This window comes from Martes martes (assembly GCF_963455335.1).
Source record: "Martes martes genome assembly, chromosome: X".
Taxonomy (NCBI): domain Eukaryota; kingdom Metazoa; phylum Chordata; class Mammalia; order Carnivora; family Mustelidae; genus Martes; species Martes martes.
In genome coordinates this window covers 56,738,468-56,753,994 of record NC_137897.1, presented here as the reverse complement: position 1 = coordinate 56,753,994, position 15,527 = coordinate 56,738,468, and the positions used below count along the sequence as shown (strand labels likewise).

Below are 15,527 nucleotides of genomic sequence, written 5' to 3'. Positions count from 1 at the left end.
GGGCAGCTCCCAGAAGGCATTGTTCTTAGGAGGCGGTGAGGCCCAGTGGTCAACAGCAGGCTGTCTGGCGCCACTGGGCCTGGTTTGAATCCTCAGCCCAGAACATACAAGACGTGGCCTGTTAGCAAGCTGCCCAATATCTCTGTGCCTCAATTTCCCTAAGGGCAAAATAGGAGTGAGTTAAGACTAGGACTCACCTCCCATGTCAGGGTATAGTGGGGATTAGATGCAAGAAGGGTGAAACACTAAGGACAGTGAGGGTCTATCACCTACTAAGCATTCAGGAAGCGTTACCCTCGATGTTTTTCATCAGAGCTTGGCGGGGGGGTGGGGGGGGCAAAAGCTAAGCCTCCTCAGAGGTGGCATTCTTTGGAGCATTGGGCCACCACAGGGAAGTCAGACCCCGTGGTGATGTGGCCTCGTCTCCCTGTTGGGCCTCCAAGTGTGTTTGTGCGGGCCGTGCCCCCGAACGGGGACACCTGAAATTCAGCTCGCTTGTGTGCCTCTGGCAAAGCCGTGTGCCCTGGGGTGAGGGCCGTGTCAATCCCAGAGAGAGCAGCCCCTGTTTCTAATGAGGCCTCCCAGAGGAGATGCCTCTCTGTGATTAGCACGAGGAGACCTTCTGTGCCAACTGATGGTCGCCGTCTCCGCTGCATCGAGGCAGGGGACACATCTTGGGTCCCTGGGCTTGCGGGCCTCTCCTCATGGCCAGCGGCAGAATCTGCAGTACCTGAGGTACTCTGATCCTCCATCTGTCTCCAGCTCTGACCAATGATCCCCAGGGGGACAAGTGTCTATGGCTACAGGGACCCGAAGAACTATTTCCAGGTCCCGGGGTTATACACGCAAAATGAATCCTAACCACGTCAATGAGTCCACAGCAATGTTTGTCTGAACCAACCCCAGACCTTGGGTTAGAGGCCACAGGGCTAGCGATTCAAGCTGGGAGACTTTCCCACCCAAGCAGGGGCTCTGATTGGAGGGAAACCGGGGTCCATGGATGGACAACTAGGTGTCTGATGCGATGGGATTGGGAGGTTGGAAGGGCAAGGCCGGGGCGCCCCAGAGAGGTGAGCACAGAGAAGTGTTCCTGGCCTGGAGATGAGATTGGGGACCAAGTGGCCGCTGTATGACCTCAGGGCTCAGGTAAGAGGAGCAGTTTCAGCCTGACGGTGCAGGGAGCAGGGCCAGACCAAAATGGCTTCACCTTTTTAAGGATGAAGTAAGCTGAGAGACACCACTAGGCCGAGTGGCGGGTGGCAGAAAAGGGAGAGCAAACAAGCCCCCAAAGGCTTATGTTCTAGAAGCTCAAGTGAAACTAGGGAGGGCCTGGCATGCTTCAGGCCTGGCCGAAATGTATTCAGCAAAGTGAAATGAGGCCCCTGTCACTCCCTGGTGTGGGGGAATTTATGGACTGAGATCCCCTCCCACTGCCCTTTAGGGATCTGAAGCATGTGTCCATGATGGTGCTGGGCTGGAGGGGCTGTGGCGTGGGGAGAGGAAGGGAGAACTGTGGTGAAAAACCAGTGTCCCAGGCCCTAGAGGAGAGAAAGCCCCTCTCTGTGCCAGTGGAGGGAGGCGAAGGAAAGTTCCCCACAGTTTGGCTGAAAGTCATTCTGCCGATTGCTCTTTCTGACACAACCTCACACTTTCTTTCCAGTCCTATATTCCTGGCTGTGCGCAAACTATTTCCACTTGGATGTTCTGCCAACAAGCTTAAACTAAACATGCTAAAGCAGAGTTTCTTTTCCCCCACAAACCCTCACACCTTCCTAAGGCCTCTAGCTTCACTACTGACACCCGAATAGCCCAGGGCCTGGCCGACCTGGCTGCTTCTCCTCCTCCCCTACACCAGCGCCTTTCTCCCTCCCCACCTTTGAACCCGGTGCTCTTCCCTGGGTACTGCTTCTCGCAGTTGTCCTGGCCATTCCCAGGCTGCAGTCCCATACCACCCTGCCCCTCACAATGGAAATTCCTGTGACAGCGCCTACATGGGCTCCCTGTTCCGGGTCTCTCCCTCAGTCTGAGCCATGCATGCCTCCTGGTACACACAGTGCTTGTTTACTGCCTTGGGAGAGGGAGAGGAGCCGTTCAAGAAGAGAGGAAAGCAGAGAAACAGAGTGACAGTGGAGCAGGTAGCCTAACTGGGAGAGTTTGGCCTTAAGAGTGAGTCAGAGCTGGCTGTGAATCCCAGCTCGGTGATCTTGGCCTTGTAATTTCATCTCTCTGTGCCTCAATGTTGTTCTCTCTAAAGTGGGGATCATAGTGTCGATTTCCTCGGATTCTTGTGAAGTCAAATCCTCGAAGGTCTACATCCCAGAATGACATCCCCCCAGAGGCTGGAGTGGGTACAGAGCTGTGAAGACAAGTCCCCAAGGATGTGCGCAGCTGGGTGGCCGGACTTGTTTGTATATTTGCGGTTTTTCCATTATGTATAAATAACAGGAAATCAAGTAGGGAATCAGTTCAACTGGACCCAATTCTTGGCCTTTTCCAAAGCCTCCCCCTTGTGTACACAGGAAACCAAGGCTATGGTCTACAAAGCTGATTGGAGTGCCCAAGGATGCCTGTTATCTCTGCTCTTCTCAGTGTTCGTTTCCCAAGGCCCTTTCTCCCATTACTAATCTTGTCCCTCCTCTTCTTCTTCATCTCCTCTTCTTTTCAGTCCTCTTCCTCTTTTTTTTTTTTTTTTTTTTTTTTTGTAACACAGGAGCAGAAGCCAGTGCCTCTCCAAGCCCTGCTGGCCTGGGGCGGAGGAATGTGGCCACTCCCTCCCAGGGGCGGCCAGGCCCAGGCACTCATTCAGGCTGGCAGAGGCAGGCAAGCGCTGTGCGGAGCTGGGGAGGCTCCCGGCACCTTGTTCTGAGAGGCTGGAAAGCGCTACAGACGTTAGCTCATCACTCCCTGGCAGAGAACGACCAGTCTGCTATTCTCACTAGCATCTTCCAGATGGGGAAATGGAGGCACAATGGCACGAGGTGTGGATGCAGACTCTCAGGGTCCCATGGGAGCTTCTGGACAGGGTCTCCGGATGGAATAAGGGGAGAAGGGCCACCCAGATTTCCCCAGAGGGACTTCCACTCCTTGAGATCGTAGGAGGGCAAGGGAGGAAAGATGTAGGAAGAGACTCTGGTCCAGACGACAGTATCCGAAGCGGGCATGAGAGAAGAATGGGACGGGAGTAGCTAGGATCCACCATCTCCCAAGCCACCACCACCCCCACTGGAAGGGCCCCAGCTTCACTCACTAGCCCATTAGGAGTGACTCACCACTCTTACAGAGAACATGCTTGCCCCACTCGTCACCTCTGGAATAAGAGGCCACACAGATAAATTCTGCATGGCCAGACACCAAAGGGTTAACTATGATGTGGTTAGGTTATTATGTTTTCCTCCTGGTGCTTTTCTGTTATTTCCAAATTCCGTGCAGGGAACAATTATGACATTTAGAACCAGACAAAATGTTAATTATTTTTAATTATTAAAAAGAAGAAGCTACTGGGATGTGGTGATGAGCCCTGGGCTTGGAATAAGGGGCCCCAGGTCAAGCCCACTCTCACTTCCCAGTTCTGTGACTGAAGGCAAGTGATTTCATCTCTTGGAATCTCAGTTTTTCTGTAAAATGGAAACATCGACAAGTAAACATTTGCAAACATGTACAAGGAAGCATTACAATGAAGCCCCATGTACCATCTTCAACAATTATCATCTTATTTTATTTATATCCCCACCCACCTCACCCCCATCCCCACTGGAATATTCCAGAATAAATCCCAGAAATGCCTTTTGTTTCCATAAAGAATTCAGTATTGAACTGCTTTTTACTTTTTCCTCAATTACAAAATAATAAACGATAACTGTAGAAAACTTGGAAAATGAAGAAGAAATAATATATATACAAAGGAGAAAATAAAAATCACCCATAACCACGCCGCCCAGAGGTAACATTTCGAGTAGTCCATTAATTATTCTATGCATATATATGTATATATATGTATATATACATTATAGATACACATTTTGAGTAAACGTGGGACCCTACTGTATGTACCATTTGTAGGTGTCACTTCACTTAAACTATAAACGTAATAAAATCATATTACAGAAAAGTCAAGAAAAGATGGAAATTACCCATAATCCTTTACCTCCAATATAAAACCTGTTAATACTTTAATGTATTTCCTCCCCATTTTTTTCAACTAACATACATACTTTTAACACAAGTGGGATCGTACTGATCATGCACTTTTCAAATTAGGAATCTGTTTTAATTGCAAGAAAATAACATAATCATATTGCAGAAAATTTTTAAAAAGGAAAAAGAAAAATATCACCCGTAATTCCATTACTCAATTATAATCACTGTTAATATTTTGGTGTATTTACTTCCAATTTTTTTATGCACATGTAATTTTAACAAAAGTGGGAGCATACTATGTATGCAGTTCATTAACTATAAATTTATATTTAATTATAAGAAAAATATCATCATGTTGCATAACATGGAAAAAAGAGGGAAAAAAATCACTCATAATCCTACCACCGTACTGACCCTCTTGTTGGTTTGGTGTTTTCCTGACCATTGCTTCATTACCCATATTCATACATGGTTGGAAACATAGTATTCAATTTTCTATTCTTTGTGCTCGTTGCAACTTGGCATCATATTTATGCAACTTTGTACCCAGTATTTTTTTTATTTTTTTGTTATGAACATTTTCCCATGAATAAAAGAGTTTTAGAAATCAGGATTGTTTGTGTGTGTCAAGGTACTAAGGTACGTCCTTACCATGGACATTTAGATTGCTTTTTATTTTTCACTATTATGAATAATTGTGCTCCAAACATTCTTTTTTTTTTAAGATTTTATTTATTTATTTGACAGACAGAGATCACAAGCAAGCAGAGAGGCAGGCAGAGAGAGTGGGGAGGGGAGCAGGCTCCCCACTGAGCAGAGAGCCCAATATTGCAGGCTCCATGGCAGGACACCTGGCAGGACACCGAGATCATGTCTTAATCCCCTTCACCTGGTTCATCCATCCCCCCACATCCTCTCCCCTCTGGCCAGTTTGTTCTCTATGTTTGTGAGTCTGTTTCTGGGTTTTTTGTTTGTTCATTTGGTTTGGTTTTTTAGGTTCCACATAAAGTGAAATCACATAGTATTTGTTTCTGTCTGACTTAGTTCATTCAGCATCATATCCTCTACATCCTTCCATGTTGTCTCCAGTGGCAAGGTTTCATTCTCGTTTATGGCTAAGTAATATCTCACTGTATATCTATCTATACCATATCTTCTCTATGACCTGAGCCGAAGACAGAGGCTCTAACCCACTGAGCCACCCAGGTGCCCCAACATTCTTGAACAAAGATGTGCTTTTTAAATTTTCTACACGCATACTGAGTATCTGTTTCTGGAGACCACTCTATGTGTTTTTACCAGCTGTCCTGTAAAAAGTCGTCTTCTTTTATTGGTCCTTAATTTACTCCTGTCATATAGCTCAGACAGCCCTTGGTTCCACGGGATGGAATTTTGAGAACAAATCTGCATTTTCATCTCCCAACCCTTCCTGAGTTTATAGACCCCCTTCATCCCCTCTCAGCCCGGCTTTTTAACTTAATCAGTCAGTCTTACTGAAACTGAAGAGTATGAGCTGAGACAGGGCTAGGAGGCAAAAGGGAAAAAATGAGAAGGCACAATAACAACATTTGTTGACAGCTTACTACACAGCAGGCACCAGCCAGGCTAAGCTTTTCCCTGGATCCTTGCAACAAAGCCGCAGAGTTGCTATCATTATTATCTCCATTTAACAGACAGGAAAACTGAGGCCCAAAAAGTGAAGCCACTTGGCCTGAGATCATACAGCTAGTAAATGGCAGTGTAGGAATTTAAACCCACGTGGACTGACCCCTTAACATGTATTCTTGACTGCCAGTCTAGAAGGCAACCTTTGCCTCCAGGCCAGCAAGGTGTAAGGGTGGGAGGAAGGACTCTGCAGTCAGCCTGACCCAGATTCAAACACCCAGCCTCTGGGCTGTATGAACTTGGGCATATTTCTGGGACTCCCTTTCACCTTTGGTAAACCCTACCTCGCTGGTCGGTGGTGGGAATTAAATGAGATGATGGATGGGAACGTGCTAGGCCCAATGCTGGAACACAGAGGGTTCTTGTTGGGTAACCATCCTTGTCCTCTCCTTGCCTCCCGAGATCGCGATCTAGTTGCCAAGTTGGAGATAAGAGTTCATCGGAGAGCTCTGAGCTGGGCTGCGGCCAACTGGGAAGTCTGTGATCCGGGGCAAATTTGCAGATAGATGCAAATGTCTCCTTTGCTCTCTCCCTGCCTCTGCAACTAACCTCCTCTCCCATCTCCCCCAAAAGGAAAGGGGTGGCTTTTGTGCTCCACAACTGAGTGCTTGAAGCACCTCTCTTTCCCGCTCCCCAGGAGGTGGACAGCGGAGATGACAGGAAGTCACCAGCGGGGAGACCCTCTCCGGCATGTGGGCACAGAGAATTGTGGCGGAGGGTGCTCCTTTTTCTGCCCTTCAATGGTCCGGATGGGGGAGGGGGCTGGCTGTTGAGCAACTGCTCCGGAGACACTCCAGAAGCCGAGATGAACATATGCCTCTTTCTAACAATTGGCCTGGGAACCATCCAATAGATGGAGGGCGGATCCGACACCTCCAGGATCGGGAGCCTGCAGCGGAGCAGCTGCCGTTGTTTCCAGACCCGCCTCCGAGAGGGGGCGGAGGGGGAGTGTAGGTCGGAGGGCCAAATTAGCAGCACACAATTCGAAAGCCTAAGGGTCGCTCACCTCAGGCAAGCACCAAGGTGGCTTGAGAGTGTGTTTCACAGGCATACTCTGTAGGGCTTTAGGTTTCCGACAGATCCCGCCTTTTATCGGAGGCAAACTGGGCACACGACCCACGATCTCTGGGCAAACTGAGAAATGGTTTTGGGGGGGCGGTGGCTGTTACTGGGGTTTGTGTTGAGGTAAGGTGAGGAGAAGGAATGGAGCCCCGTAAGGCAGCTTTTGGGGCTGGGGAAGGGGTTTAGCTGGAGACCAAAGCACGCCCTGAGCATACTCCAGGTGTTAAGGAAGGGCCTTGATCCGTCCCCTCCCCTCCGTTTGCTCCTCATCTTTTTGTCAGTAAGCCGGTTAGTCCATCAACAAACAGAACTTTGTTCAAAAGAGCAAATGCAGAGCGCTCAGGGAGAAGGGGGTGGGGGAGGAGAGGAAAGAAGAAAGGAAGAAAAAAATGAAAGAAGGAAAAAAGAAAAAGACCTTTAGGTCTTCAAATCCAATTAAGAAGACAGAACACATACATAGTGAAAATGACTTCATGACATTCCCTCCCCTCTTTTTTTCTTAACATCAGTACTTTAAAAAAAAAAGAGCTTGTTTTATAAACAGTGTAAAATGAGTAGTTGCTGAAAGGGGTCAAAAAAGGGAGTTTGGTAGAGGGCGACAATCCTGGTGGCCTTCCTGTAAGAGGTGAGACGGGCGCTTGCTGGCCACAAGGAACGCGAACATGAAGGAGAGGAAGCAGACCTCTTTCCCTTAAACATCTGTAAGATAGTACCCCAACCTGAGAAATACATGCTCCAAATGCAAAATGTTATTCCTGCTAGATGGGAATGATTATATAATTGTAATAACATAACCTGACATCATGGGAAGACAGAAGGAATTCCCCCTCGGGCTCCGGGGCAGGCTTTTCGGACCCGGCTGCCGGTTCTTGGTTTTTGGGCTGCCTCCTGAGCTGCACCTGGCCCCAGGGTCCCGGTGAGCAGCATATTACCGCGTCGCATCCAGCCAGCCTCCTGCCTGGGATGACCACAAGAGTGAATGAATCCCTCGAACCCAACCCCTGCTCAGGCCTTCGAGGGAAGCCGCCGCTGCGGGATAGGCTCTGCCCGGAATCCGGGGACTGTGAAGGGGAAAGGGACTCCCAGCCTCAGCCCTTCAACAAGATGGTGCGGCCCAAAGGGGGCGAACAGGCTCCGAGAAAGCTCTGCAGAAAACTCCAATCTTGCCCCGCCGGCACCAGCCCCGTCCCGTGTGCGCCCCCCTCCCCCGGGCCATTCCCTGAGCCTCTCTGGCTCTCCACCACCACCACCACCCCCAGCCCCCTGAAGCCCGTTCTGGCCACCCGGCAAGATTTAGGTCAGAAAACAGACACTAACAGCTCTCCTTCGCCTCAGCGAAATTGCTAAGTGGAATTTATTGGGCAAGTCCATGCAGGGCGGTGGGGAGAGACCAGGTCCCGGGCACGCGCCCCCCGCCGCTTTAGAAGCGCAGGCGTCGGCCTGGGGCTCAAGGCTCAGAGCGCCCACGGCCTGGGCCCGCCAGCTCCACCCCGGGAACCGCGGACGGTCCCCGGCGCGGCCGGACCCGCGGGGCCGCTCGGACTCCGTTCCCCAGCCGGCCCTTCGCTTTCACACGATCCGCGGCGACTGCACCAGCTTGAGCGCCTTTAAAGGGCCACACACGCCAGCCGCCGCTATAAAATGTTCCCAGCGGCACAGCTGCAGAAGGGGCACCGCTGAGCTGCCGAGAGGAGGCTCGCTCGGCCCGGCTGCCCGCCCGCAGCCCGCCCGCGAGGGGTCGTTCCCGGCGAGGAGGAAGAGGGCTGCGGAAGGCACAGCACCCGCTCTGGCCCTCGGTGAGTATCCAGTTCAGATTTTGCCGTCAACTCGCCCACGAGCCAGGACATGTGCTAATAATGCCCTAAGCCGGTTATAAAGACGTGGAAATTGGGGGGAGAGGGGAAAAAAGGGGGGGAAAGGGTCTGTCCTTCCTGGGATTCCTAGCCGAATCCAGCCTGCTGCTGTGTGCGTGTGCGTCAGGGCTCTCCGGGCGGCAATGGGAAATTGAGAACCGGGTCCCCGGCGCCGGGAAGGGAGCGCGGCGGCCGCCACCGCCACCGCCCCGGAGTCAGGCGCCGAAGCTGCGGGCGGGCGGGCTGGCGGGCACGGGCGCGGGCCGGGGCTGCTTGGCGCGGCACGGTGCGGTGCGGCGGCGGCGCGGCGGATGAGGGCTTTACCCAGGCGCCCCGGGGTCGGGTGGCACTGAGCGCGACCGGCTCGCGGCGGCGGTGGCGGCGTGCGTGCCCGGGGCTGGGGGTTCCGCCGCTTCGCCCGCGGCTCACCGGGCTCCGCGCTTCCCTCTCTCCAGGGCGGGCGGCTTCGAAGAGGTAAGCCGGGCCGGCGGGCAGGGCGCTGGGCTGGTCGGCGGGGCCAGGGACTCCAGCCGAGCCGGTGTGAGCCGGTGTGGGGAGCGGGCGGCGGCCGGGCGGGCCAGGGGGCTCTGGGGGACTTGTTTTCTGTTTGAAAGCTGTTCTGCTGGGGGCGGAGGGGCCGCCGCCCGCCCGCCAGCGAGCCGGTTCGCTCGCCAGCGCGCCCGCCTGCCGGCCAGCCGGGCCAGCCGCCCGCTTCTCCCGGGGAGACCGCAGCACCTTTTCTCCCCGTGCCCGCGCTTTCTCCAGCTTGGCTTCCACAGACTTTGCTAATCGCCCGGACCGCATCTGGACGCTCCGGCTCCGGGGCTGCACAAAGCTCAGGTTTCCTTCGGGGACTGGAGACGAGAGGGGCTTTGGGGGCCGAGTTCAGCCAATTGCGGGATGGAAGTTAGCGAATTTGGGCAACTTGCCTCTTCTACCCAGCCGACCTTTACTCTCCCCCACAAGCACGCCCACACACCCACGCATACCCACGCACACACCCCTCTCCCTATAAATGAGGGCCGCGGGGCCGGGCCGCGCACTGAGTCCCTGCCTCGCGGAGCGCCGGACTTGGAGTCAAACAGACCTGGCTGCGAATCCCGGCTCCGCCACTTTCTAGCGCTGTGACCTTGGGCAAGTTACCGAACCTCTCCGGGCCTCTCTCACTCTTCTCGTACCGGACTTATAGCACTGACTCCGGGCGGCATCGCTAGGGGGTAGACTCAGCCCGCGGCCGCGTCGGGTAGCTCAGCGGGCGCTCAGTAAGTGTTGTGAGGCGCGGGAGTGGCCGCCGCCGGCGCTGAGTGCGCCCCCGCGCGCGTTAAGACCGCGGGGCCCCAAACTCACTGCCGAGGCCGAGACCCCGCGCCCCTCCCCGCCTGCCCATTCAGTCCCTGCGATCGGTTCCTGATAACAGCACTCGCGGGAGCGGAGGGGGCCCCGTGTAGCCTGGGTGCTCGCGCCCACCGTGCAGGGATGCTCCCAGCCGCCCCCAACTCCCGCAGATCCACCTGGGATGCGGCGAGGAGGGCAGCCGAGCCGTCCGCAAACAACGGGCCTTTAGTTTTCAGGTGGCGAAACTGACTGGTCTGGTTAGAGCGCGTCCAAGCCAAGCCGCAGTACTGTTTGGATTTTTAAATTTCTCCTTCTGAGTGAGAAAATAGCAATCGAGATGGAGCCATCCGGTTGGTGCCATTTTAACTTTTGGTCCCCCAACAGGTCAAAGACGCGGCCCCCTACCTGCCTCTCCCTTCTCTTCTTCCTCTCCCCTCTCCACCCCCATCTGGGCGGGAGGGGGCTGCTGGCCCTTGGGAAGATCTGTAGAGAAGGGAGGGCGTAGGGACCGGGAACTGGTGGCCGGGCCCGCGAGGCACCAGCGCGCGCGGAGGCACTTGTTGCTCTGGGTTTGTCCAGCCGCCTCTCGCAGTGGTTGCGCGGTGGTCAGCTCGCAGCTCGGATAGCGAGCTGGGACGTGTCCGCGCTGCCAAGTTTTGCCTTCGAATGGGTTGGGTGGCAGAATCGGGACCGAAACTCGGGGAAGCAGGGGCAGGAATCCCGATCGAAATGCTATAGCCTCTTCAGACGGATTCAGTAACACTTACTGAGCGCCCACTGAGCCCAGACCCAGGCCAGGGGTCAGGACAGGTGGTGGGGAAGTGGCGGGGATGGGAGGCCACAGATCAGAATGGAAGCAGGGTCCCGCTTAGGGGAGCTTCCAGCCTGAAGGGGGAGACATGGTAAAATGGTCTTCCCCGGGAACCGATATCAGAACAGAGATACTTTTTTTCTCTCTCTTTTTTTTTTTCCTACTTTGCCCCCCGCCCCCGTTTCTTTTCGTTATTGTTGTTCCCGCTGTTGTTTTTTCTTTTGTACATTCGGGTACCTAGTAGCAGAAGAAAGGGAGGCTGGATAGGAAAGCGAAAAGATGGATAGCCCCCCCCCCCTCCGCCAAACATTTTTGTTTGGACATGAAATTGCTTGATACCAAAGGTGCTGAGCTCTTGAAGATGACATGGATTAGACTCCTTGTCTTGTGATCACTGGCTTGAAATATTCTCCGGTTGCCTCAGAGAAGAAACAGGGCTTCCCAATCAAGCAGCAGTGGCAAACCCAGAAAATGATTTTCCCGTGTTTTCTCCCCACCCCCTTCTTCCCTTCTCTGTTTTTCTTGCCTCCCTCCCATATAAATGGCGATGAGAAAGAGAAGTAGTGAGCGGTCACTTTCTAGAAGTGTCTGAACAGATTTCTAATGACCACAGGAAACAGCGAGGTGTGGAGAATTCAAACCTTGTGGACAGATTAGAGATCCTTTTTTTAAGGTCCTGAAGAATCTCTAGGCTAAGAGGTATTTATAAAAATGAAATTTTACATCTCTAATTCATCATGAAGGCCAGAATATAGAGGGCTTAAAAAACAACAACAACCAAAAACAAAAACAAAACAAAACAAAACAAAACAAAACAAAAAAAAAAAAAAAAAAAAAAAAACCCTAGCTTCCAGGAAAATAACTTGAGATTTTTCAGAGATGTTTGTTCTGGTTTGGGGCACCCTTTTACCCCCATCCCCTTATCCTTTGGCACTTGAGCTAGGGAATCATTTCTTCAGGAGCCATTTGAATCATTACTTGTATGATGACTTGGCCCCAGGGGTCAGGTGAGGCATGTGGATATAGATCCACATGCTCCCTAGATCCTGCTCCCAGAACCACAGCTACCTGATGGGAAAGCCACTGAATCTCTCTGCCTCAGTTTCCCTCCAGGAAGAATCATTCCCACTTGTCACCACAGATGGGTGTGGCTGGGCTCAGAGCAGATATCCTGGGAAAGTCTGGTGCTGCCCAGGTTGTCTGGGAGGCATGGAGGCAGATGAGACATTCCTAGCTGCACTCTGGCTGCCTTCGTGCCCCAAGACCACCCCAATCGGCTGGGTTTCTCTCACACCGTGCTGGAGGCAGGGCTCTGGAGCCCCATGACCTTAGTTTCAGGGACTCATTCCATCCCCAGGCTGAAGCAGCCAGCTTTCCAGGTCTTCCTTGTGCTCAGTCCTTCCCACTTTCTCCCAAGCTCAGTGGAGCCCCAGGTCCCCAGCCTGGATGCCAGTGGCCCATTGAGAAAGTGTGCTACTTGCTCAGGGACATCTCTACCCTCAGAATCAGAAACAGTGCACCTCATGCACACACTTGAGGTTCTGAAGTCACTCACATTAGGAAACAGTTGCATGTATGCCCTCTTGGTGATGGGGGCAGCACCTGGCTAAATCAAGCCCCTTTCCTGCCTCGGGCAAATGTTCTAGCTTGATCTCCTGCCTCTGTTCAGGTGGTTTCTGGTCTTGGGCCTAACCCCATTATCATCCTTGCGTTGTAGCTGTGTGGAGTTGCCCAGCTTTGGGCTTTGCTAGTGCTCTCTCAGTCACTAAAGCCTTTGTCCTTGTAACTTCTTTTCCCTCACATACAGCACAAAAGCTCCAGCTGACAGCATCATCTCCCACCAACTTATCCAACTTCTGCCAAGGCTCTGAAATGCCAACTATGTCAAGGCCTGCACTCGATGTCAAGGGTGGCACCTCACCTGTGAAGGAGGTAACTTCTGCCATCTTGCAGATGGGGACACTGAGGCATGGAAAGACAACCTGGTTTGGCCCTTGTGAAAGGCTCTCCCATGCACAGTATCTAGTGTCCTTTAGCCGAGAGGAGACAGCAGGGCTTTCTCGGGGGAGAATGAGAATAGCTTCTGCCTCAATGTGGTCAACTTGAACCCACCGAGGTGTGGAAAGATGGCAGAGAAGGGAACAGAGAAGCAGAAGCGGCACAAGGCTGCTCCTTTGAAGAGATTGCTGTGAGGCTGAGAAGAGAGCCAATGAGGTGCCCTTTTCAGAATGGTGACGTAAAGGAAGGGTCAGGGGGAGAGAGATGAAAGCCACAGACCCACTTAGGACGAGGCGCACCCAGCACCGAGCACTTGGGTCTGAGCTCAGTGCTCAGGATGGTGGTAGCAAGAGGACACTCAAGCTGGGAGCCTAACTTGCCAGGGGGCCCTTGCTCTCTCCCCACCACTAGCCCCAGAGGAAGGGCATGCAGGGGCTTTTCCTGAGCCCAGTGAATGGTGATGGACCAACTGGCAATGCGGGTGCCAAGCTGTGCCTCTCTCTGTCTTGTAGGATGCCAACCCTGAGATGAGCTCACTGGCCTACTCTAACTTGGGCACAAAGGACCGCAAAGCAGTGGCCATCCTGCACTACCCTGGGGTAGCCTCGAACGGAAGCAAGGCCAGTGGGGCTCCCACTAGTTCCTCAGGATCGCCATCTCCAATAGGCTCTCCTACTGCCACCCCTCCCACTAAACCCCCACCCTTCAACCTGCACCCCGCCCCACATCTGCTGGCCAGTATGCAGCTGCAGAAACTTAATAGCCAGTATCATGGGATGGCCGCCGCCACCGCCGCCGCCGCCGCCGCCACTCCGGGCCAACCCGGGGAGGCAGGGCCCCTACAAAACTGGGGCTTTGGGGCTCAGGCGGGAGGGGCGGGATCACTCTCTCCTTCTACCGGTGCCCAGAGCCCTGCTATCATCGACTCGGACCCCGTGGATGAGGAGGTGCTGATGTCGCTGGTGGTGGAACTGGGACTGGACCGAGCCAATGAGCTTCCGGAGCTGTGGCTGGGGCAGAATGAGTTTGACTTCACTGCGGACTTTCCATCTGGCTGCTGATGATGCTCGCTGCCCCTAAAGATGGAGGAACAAAGCCACCGATTCTGTTGTAAATAAAAAATAAAAGTTACTTACAGAGAGTTGGGCCAGCTGGAGGCGTTCTTCCTTGAGATCTAAAGGTGTGCGGCATGATCTGGCATTACCTCTAACTGTTCGGAGGCCCACAGTGGGGTTATTCGTGGCTAGCCGGGAAGGAGCTGAACGGGGTGGGAGGAAGGGGGAGGCGCGAAGGGGACGGCTCACCAAATTCCGCCTGCCACCGCCACTGCCCTTAATCTCTCCAGGGGCCCAAGTAGCTGTCCTCACACTCTAAGACCCCAGGAATGCTGTCCTAGTCAAGGTTGAATATGGGGACTGGTCGGAGGCAGTCTCAGATGAAAGACTCATTCAGACCCTTCCACAGCCTCCTTGCCACCAGCCCATCCAATCCTAAAGGGTTGCCCTGGCCACATGGTACCCACTCTACAACTCTAAAAGCCACCCTACCCACTCTCTAGGCCCTGTCTAATCGACCCATTAAGGCCACTCCTTTGCCCTGTTGCCCACGTGCCAGAGATGGGACCTAAGAAGCATCCTATGACTTGGGAGTTCAGATTTCTCTGGAAAATTGCAGAAGTAGCAGACTCCCATGATTACACTGGGATTCTAGGTGCCTTCTTTAAGTCCCCTGGAAAGTTGTTCAACCCTTCCCTCCCCGGACACACAGCTGGCGTGAGTGTCCTCCTGACTCTGGGCTTCCTGGCCCAGTGGGTTATGGGGACAGCCTGTTCCTTGAAGCTGGCCTCTTCCTCTTAGAGATGCAGATTAGGGCTGGGCTTGACAAGTTCAACGTTGAGCAACATAGCCCTTGCTCTTAGGCAGTGGCTTCAGAAGCATACCAAGCGGGGTGACTGGAAGGCTCAGTCGGTGGGGCTTCTGCCTTCAGCTCAGGTCATGATCCCGGGCTCCTGGGATTGAATTCTGCATCAGGCTCCTTGCTCAATGGGGAGCCTGCTTCTCCCTCTCCTGCCTGCTACTCCCCCTGCTTGTGCTCTCTCTCTCTCCCTCAAACAAATAAACAAAACTTAAAAAAAAAAAAAAGGCATGCCAATGACAAGGCAGTAGCACTGAATTGGATCCTGGCCTTGGGGGCCCTGGGCCCCATCCCCGTGTTGGCCCAACCCGAGAGCCTGGGGGCCCCTCTACCCATGTTTCAGACCCCTAGAGACCTCCCTTGGATATAGTAAAAGTGAATCAATTTCTCAGGACGAGTGTCAGGCCTGTCACATAGCAAGTGTGTTCAAAGCGCTTCCCACTGGTGGAAGCAGTGCCTTGGGTTCCACACTCCCGAGGCACCTGCTCTGGGCCAGGCACTCTGCTAGGCACTGGGAGCATGAATGACATAAAGTTTCTCGATTTGAGGGGATGTCCACCATCTAGAAGGAGAAAGGCACCAACAAATTACCATAAAACACAATATTTTCTATAACACTGGGAAAGTGCTATTTGATCCCAGAAAAGGAAACAGCTCCATCAGCCTGGGAAGTCTGGGGAAACCTTCCTGGTATTGAACTGATCCATTCATTTATTTTCCTATCTCACGAGTAATAAATACATGATATAATC

At 53.1% G+C, this 15,527-nt stretch overlaps 1 protein-coding gene across 1 annotated transcript; it reads left to right on the top strand.

The window, feature by feature from the left end:
- Window positions 1-8,277: 8,277 nt before the first annotated feature.
- On the top strand, window positions 8,278-14,013 carry CITED1 (Cbp/p300 interacting transactivator with Glu/Asp rich carboxy-terminal domain 1). Its single transcript, XM_080831287.1, has 3 exons — window positions 8,278-8,660; window positions 12,671-12,795; window positions 13,374-14,013. Exons 2-3 carry the CDS (start codon window positions 12,736-12,738, stop codon window positions 13,920-13,922), a joined length of 609 nt encoding a protein of 202 aa, XP_080687413.1. The 5' UTR covers window positions 8,278-8,660; window positions 12,671-12,735; the 3' UTR covers window positions 13,923-14,013.
- Window positions 14,014-15,527: the final 1,514 nt, after the last annotated feature.

What these genes read in the sequence shown, in the direction of transcription:
- CITED1 (XM_080831287.1), top strand. Translation starts at nt 12,736, where the DNA reads ATGCCAACTATGTCAAGGCCTGCACTCGATGTCAAGGGTGGCACCTCA. An exon ending in GCACCTCACCTGTGAAGGAG is followed by an intron (nt 12,796 to 13,373) that starts GTAACTTCTGCC and finishes TCTGTCTTGTAG; the next exon opens with GATGCCAACCCTGAGATGAG.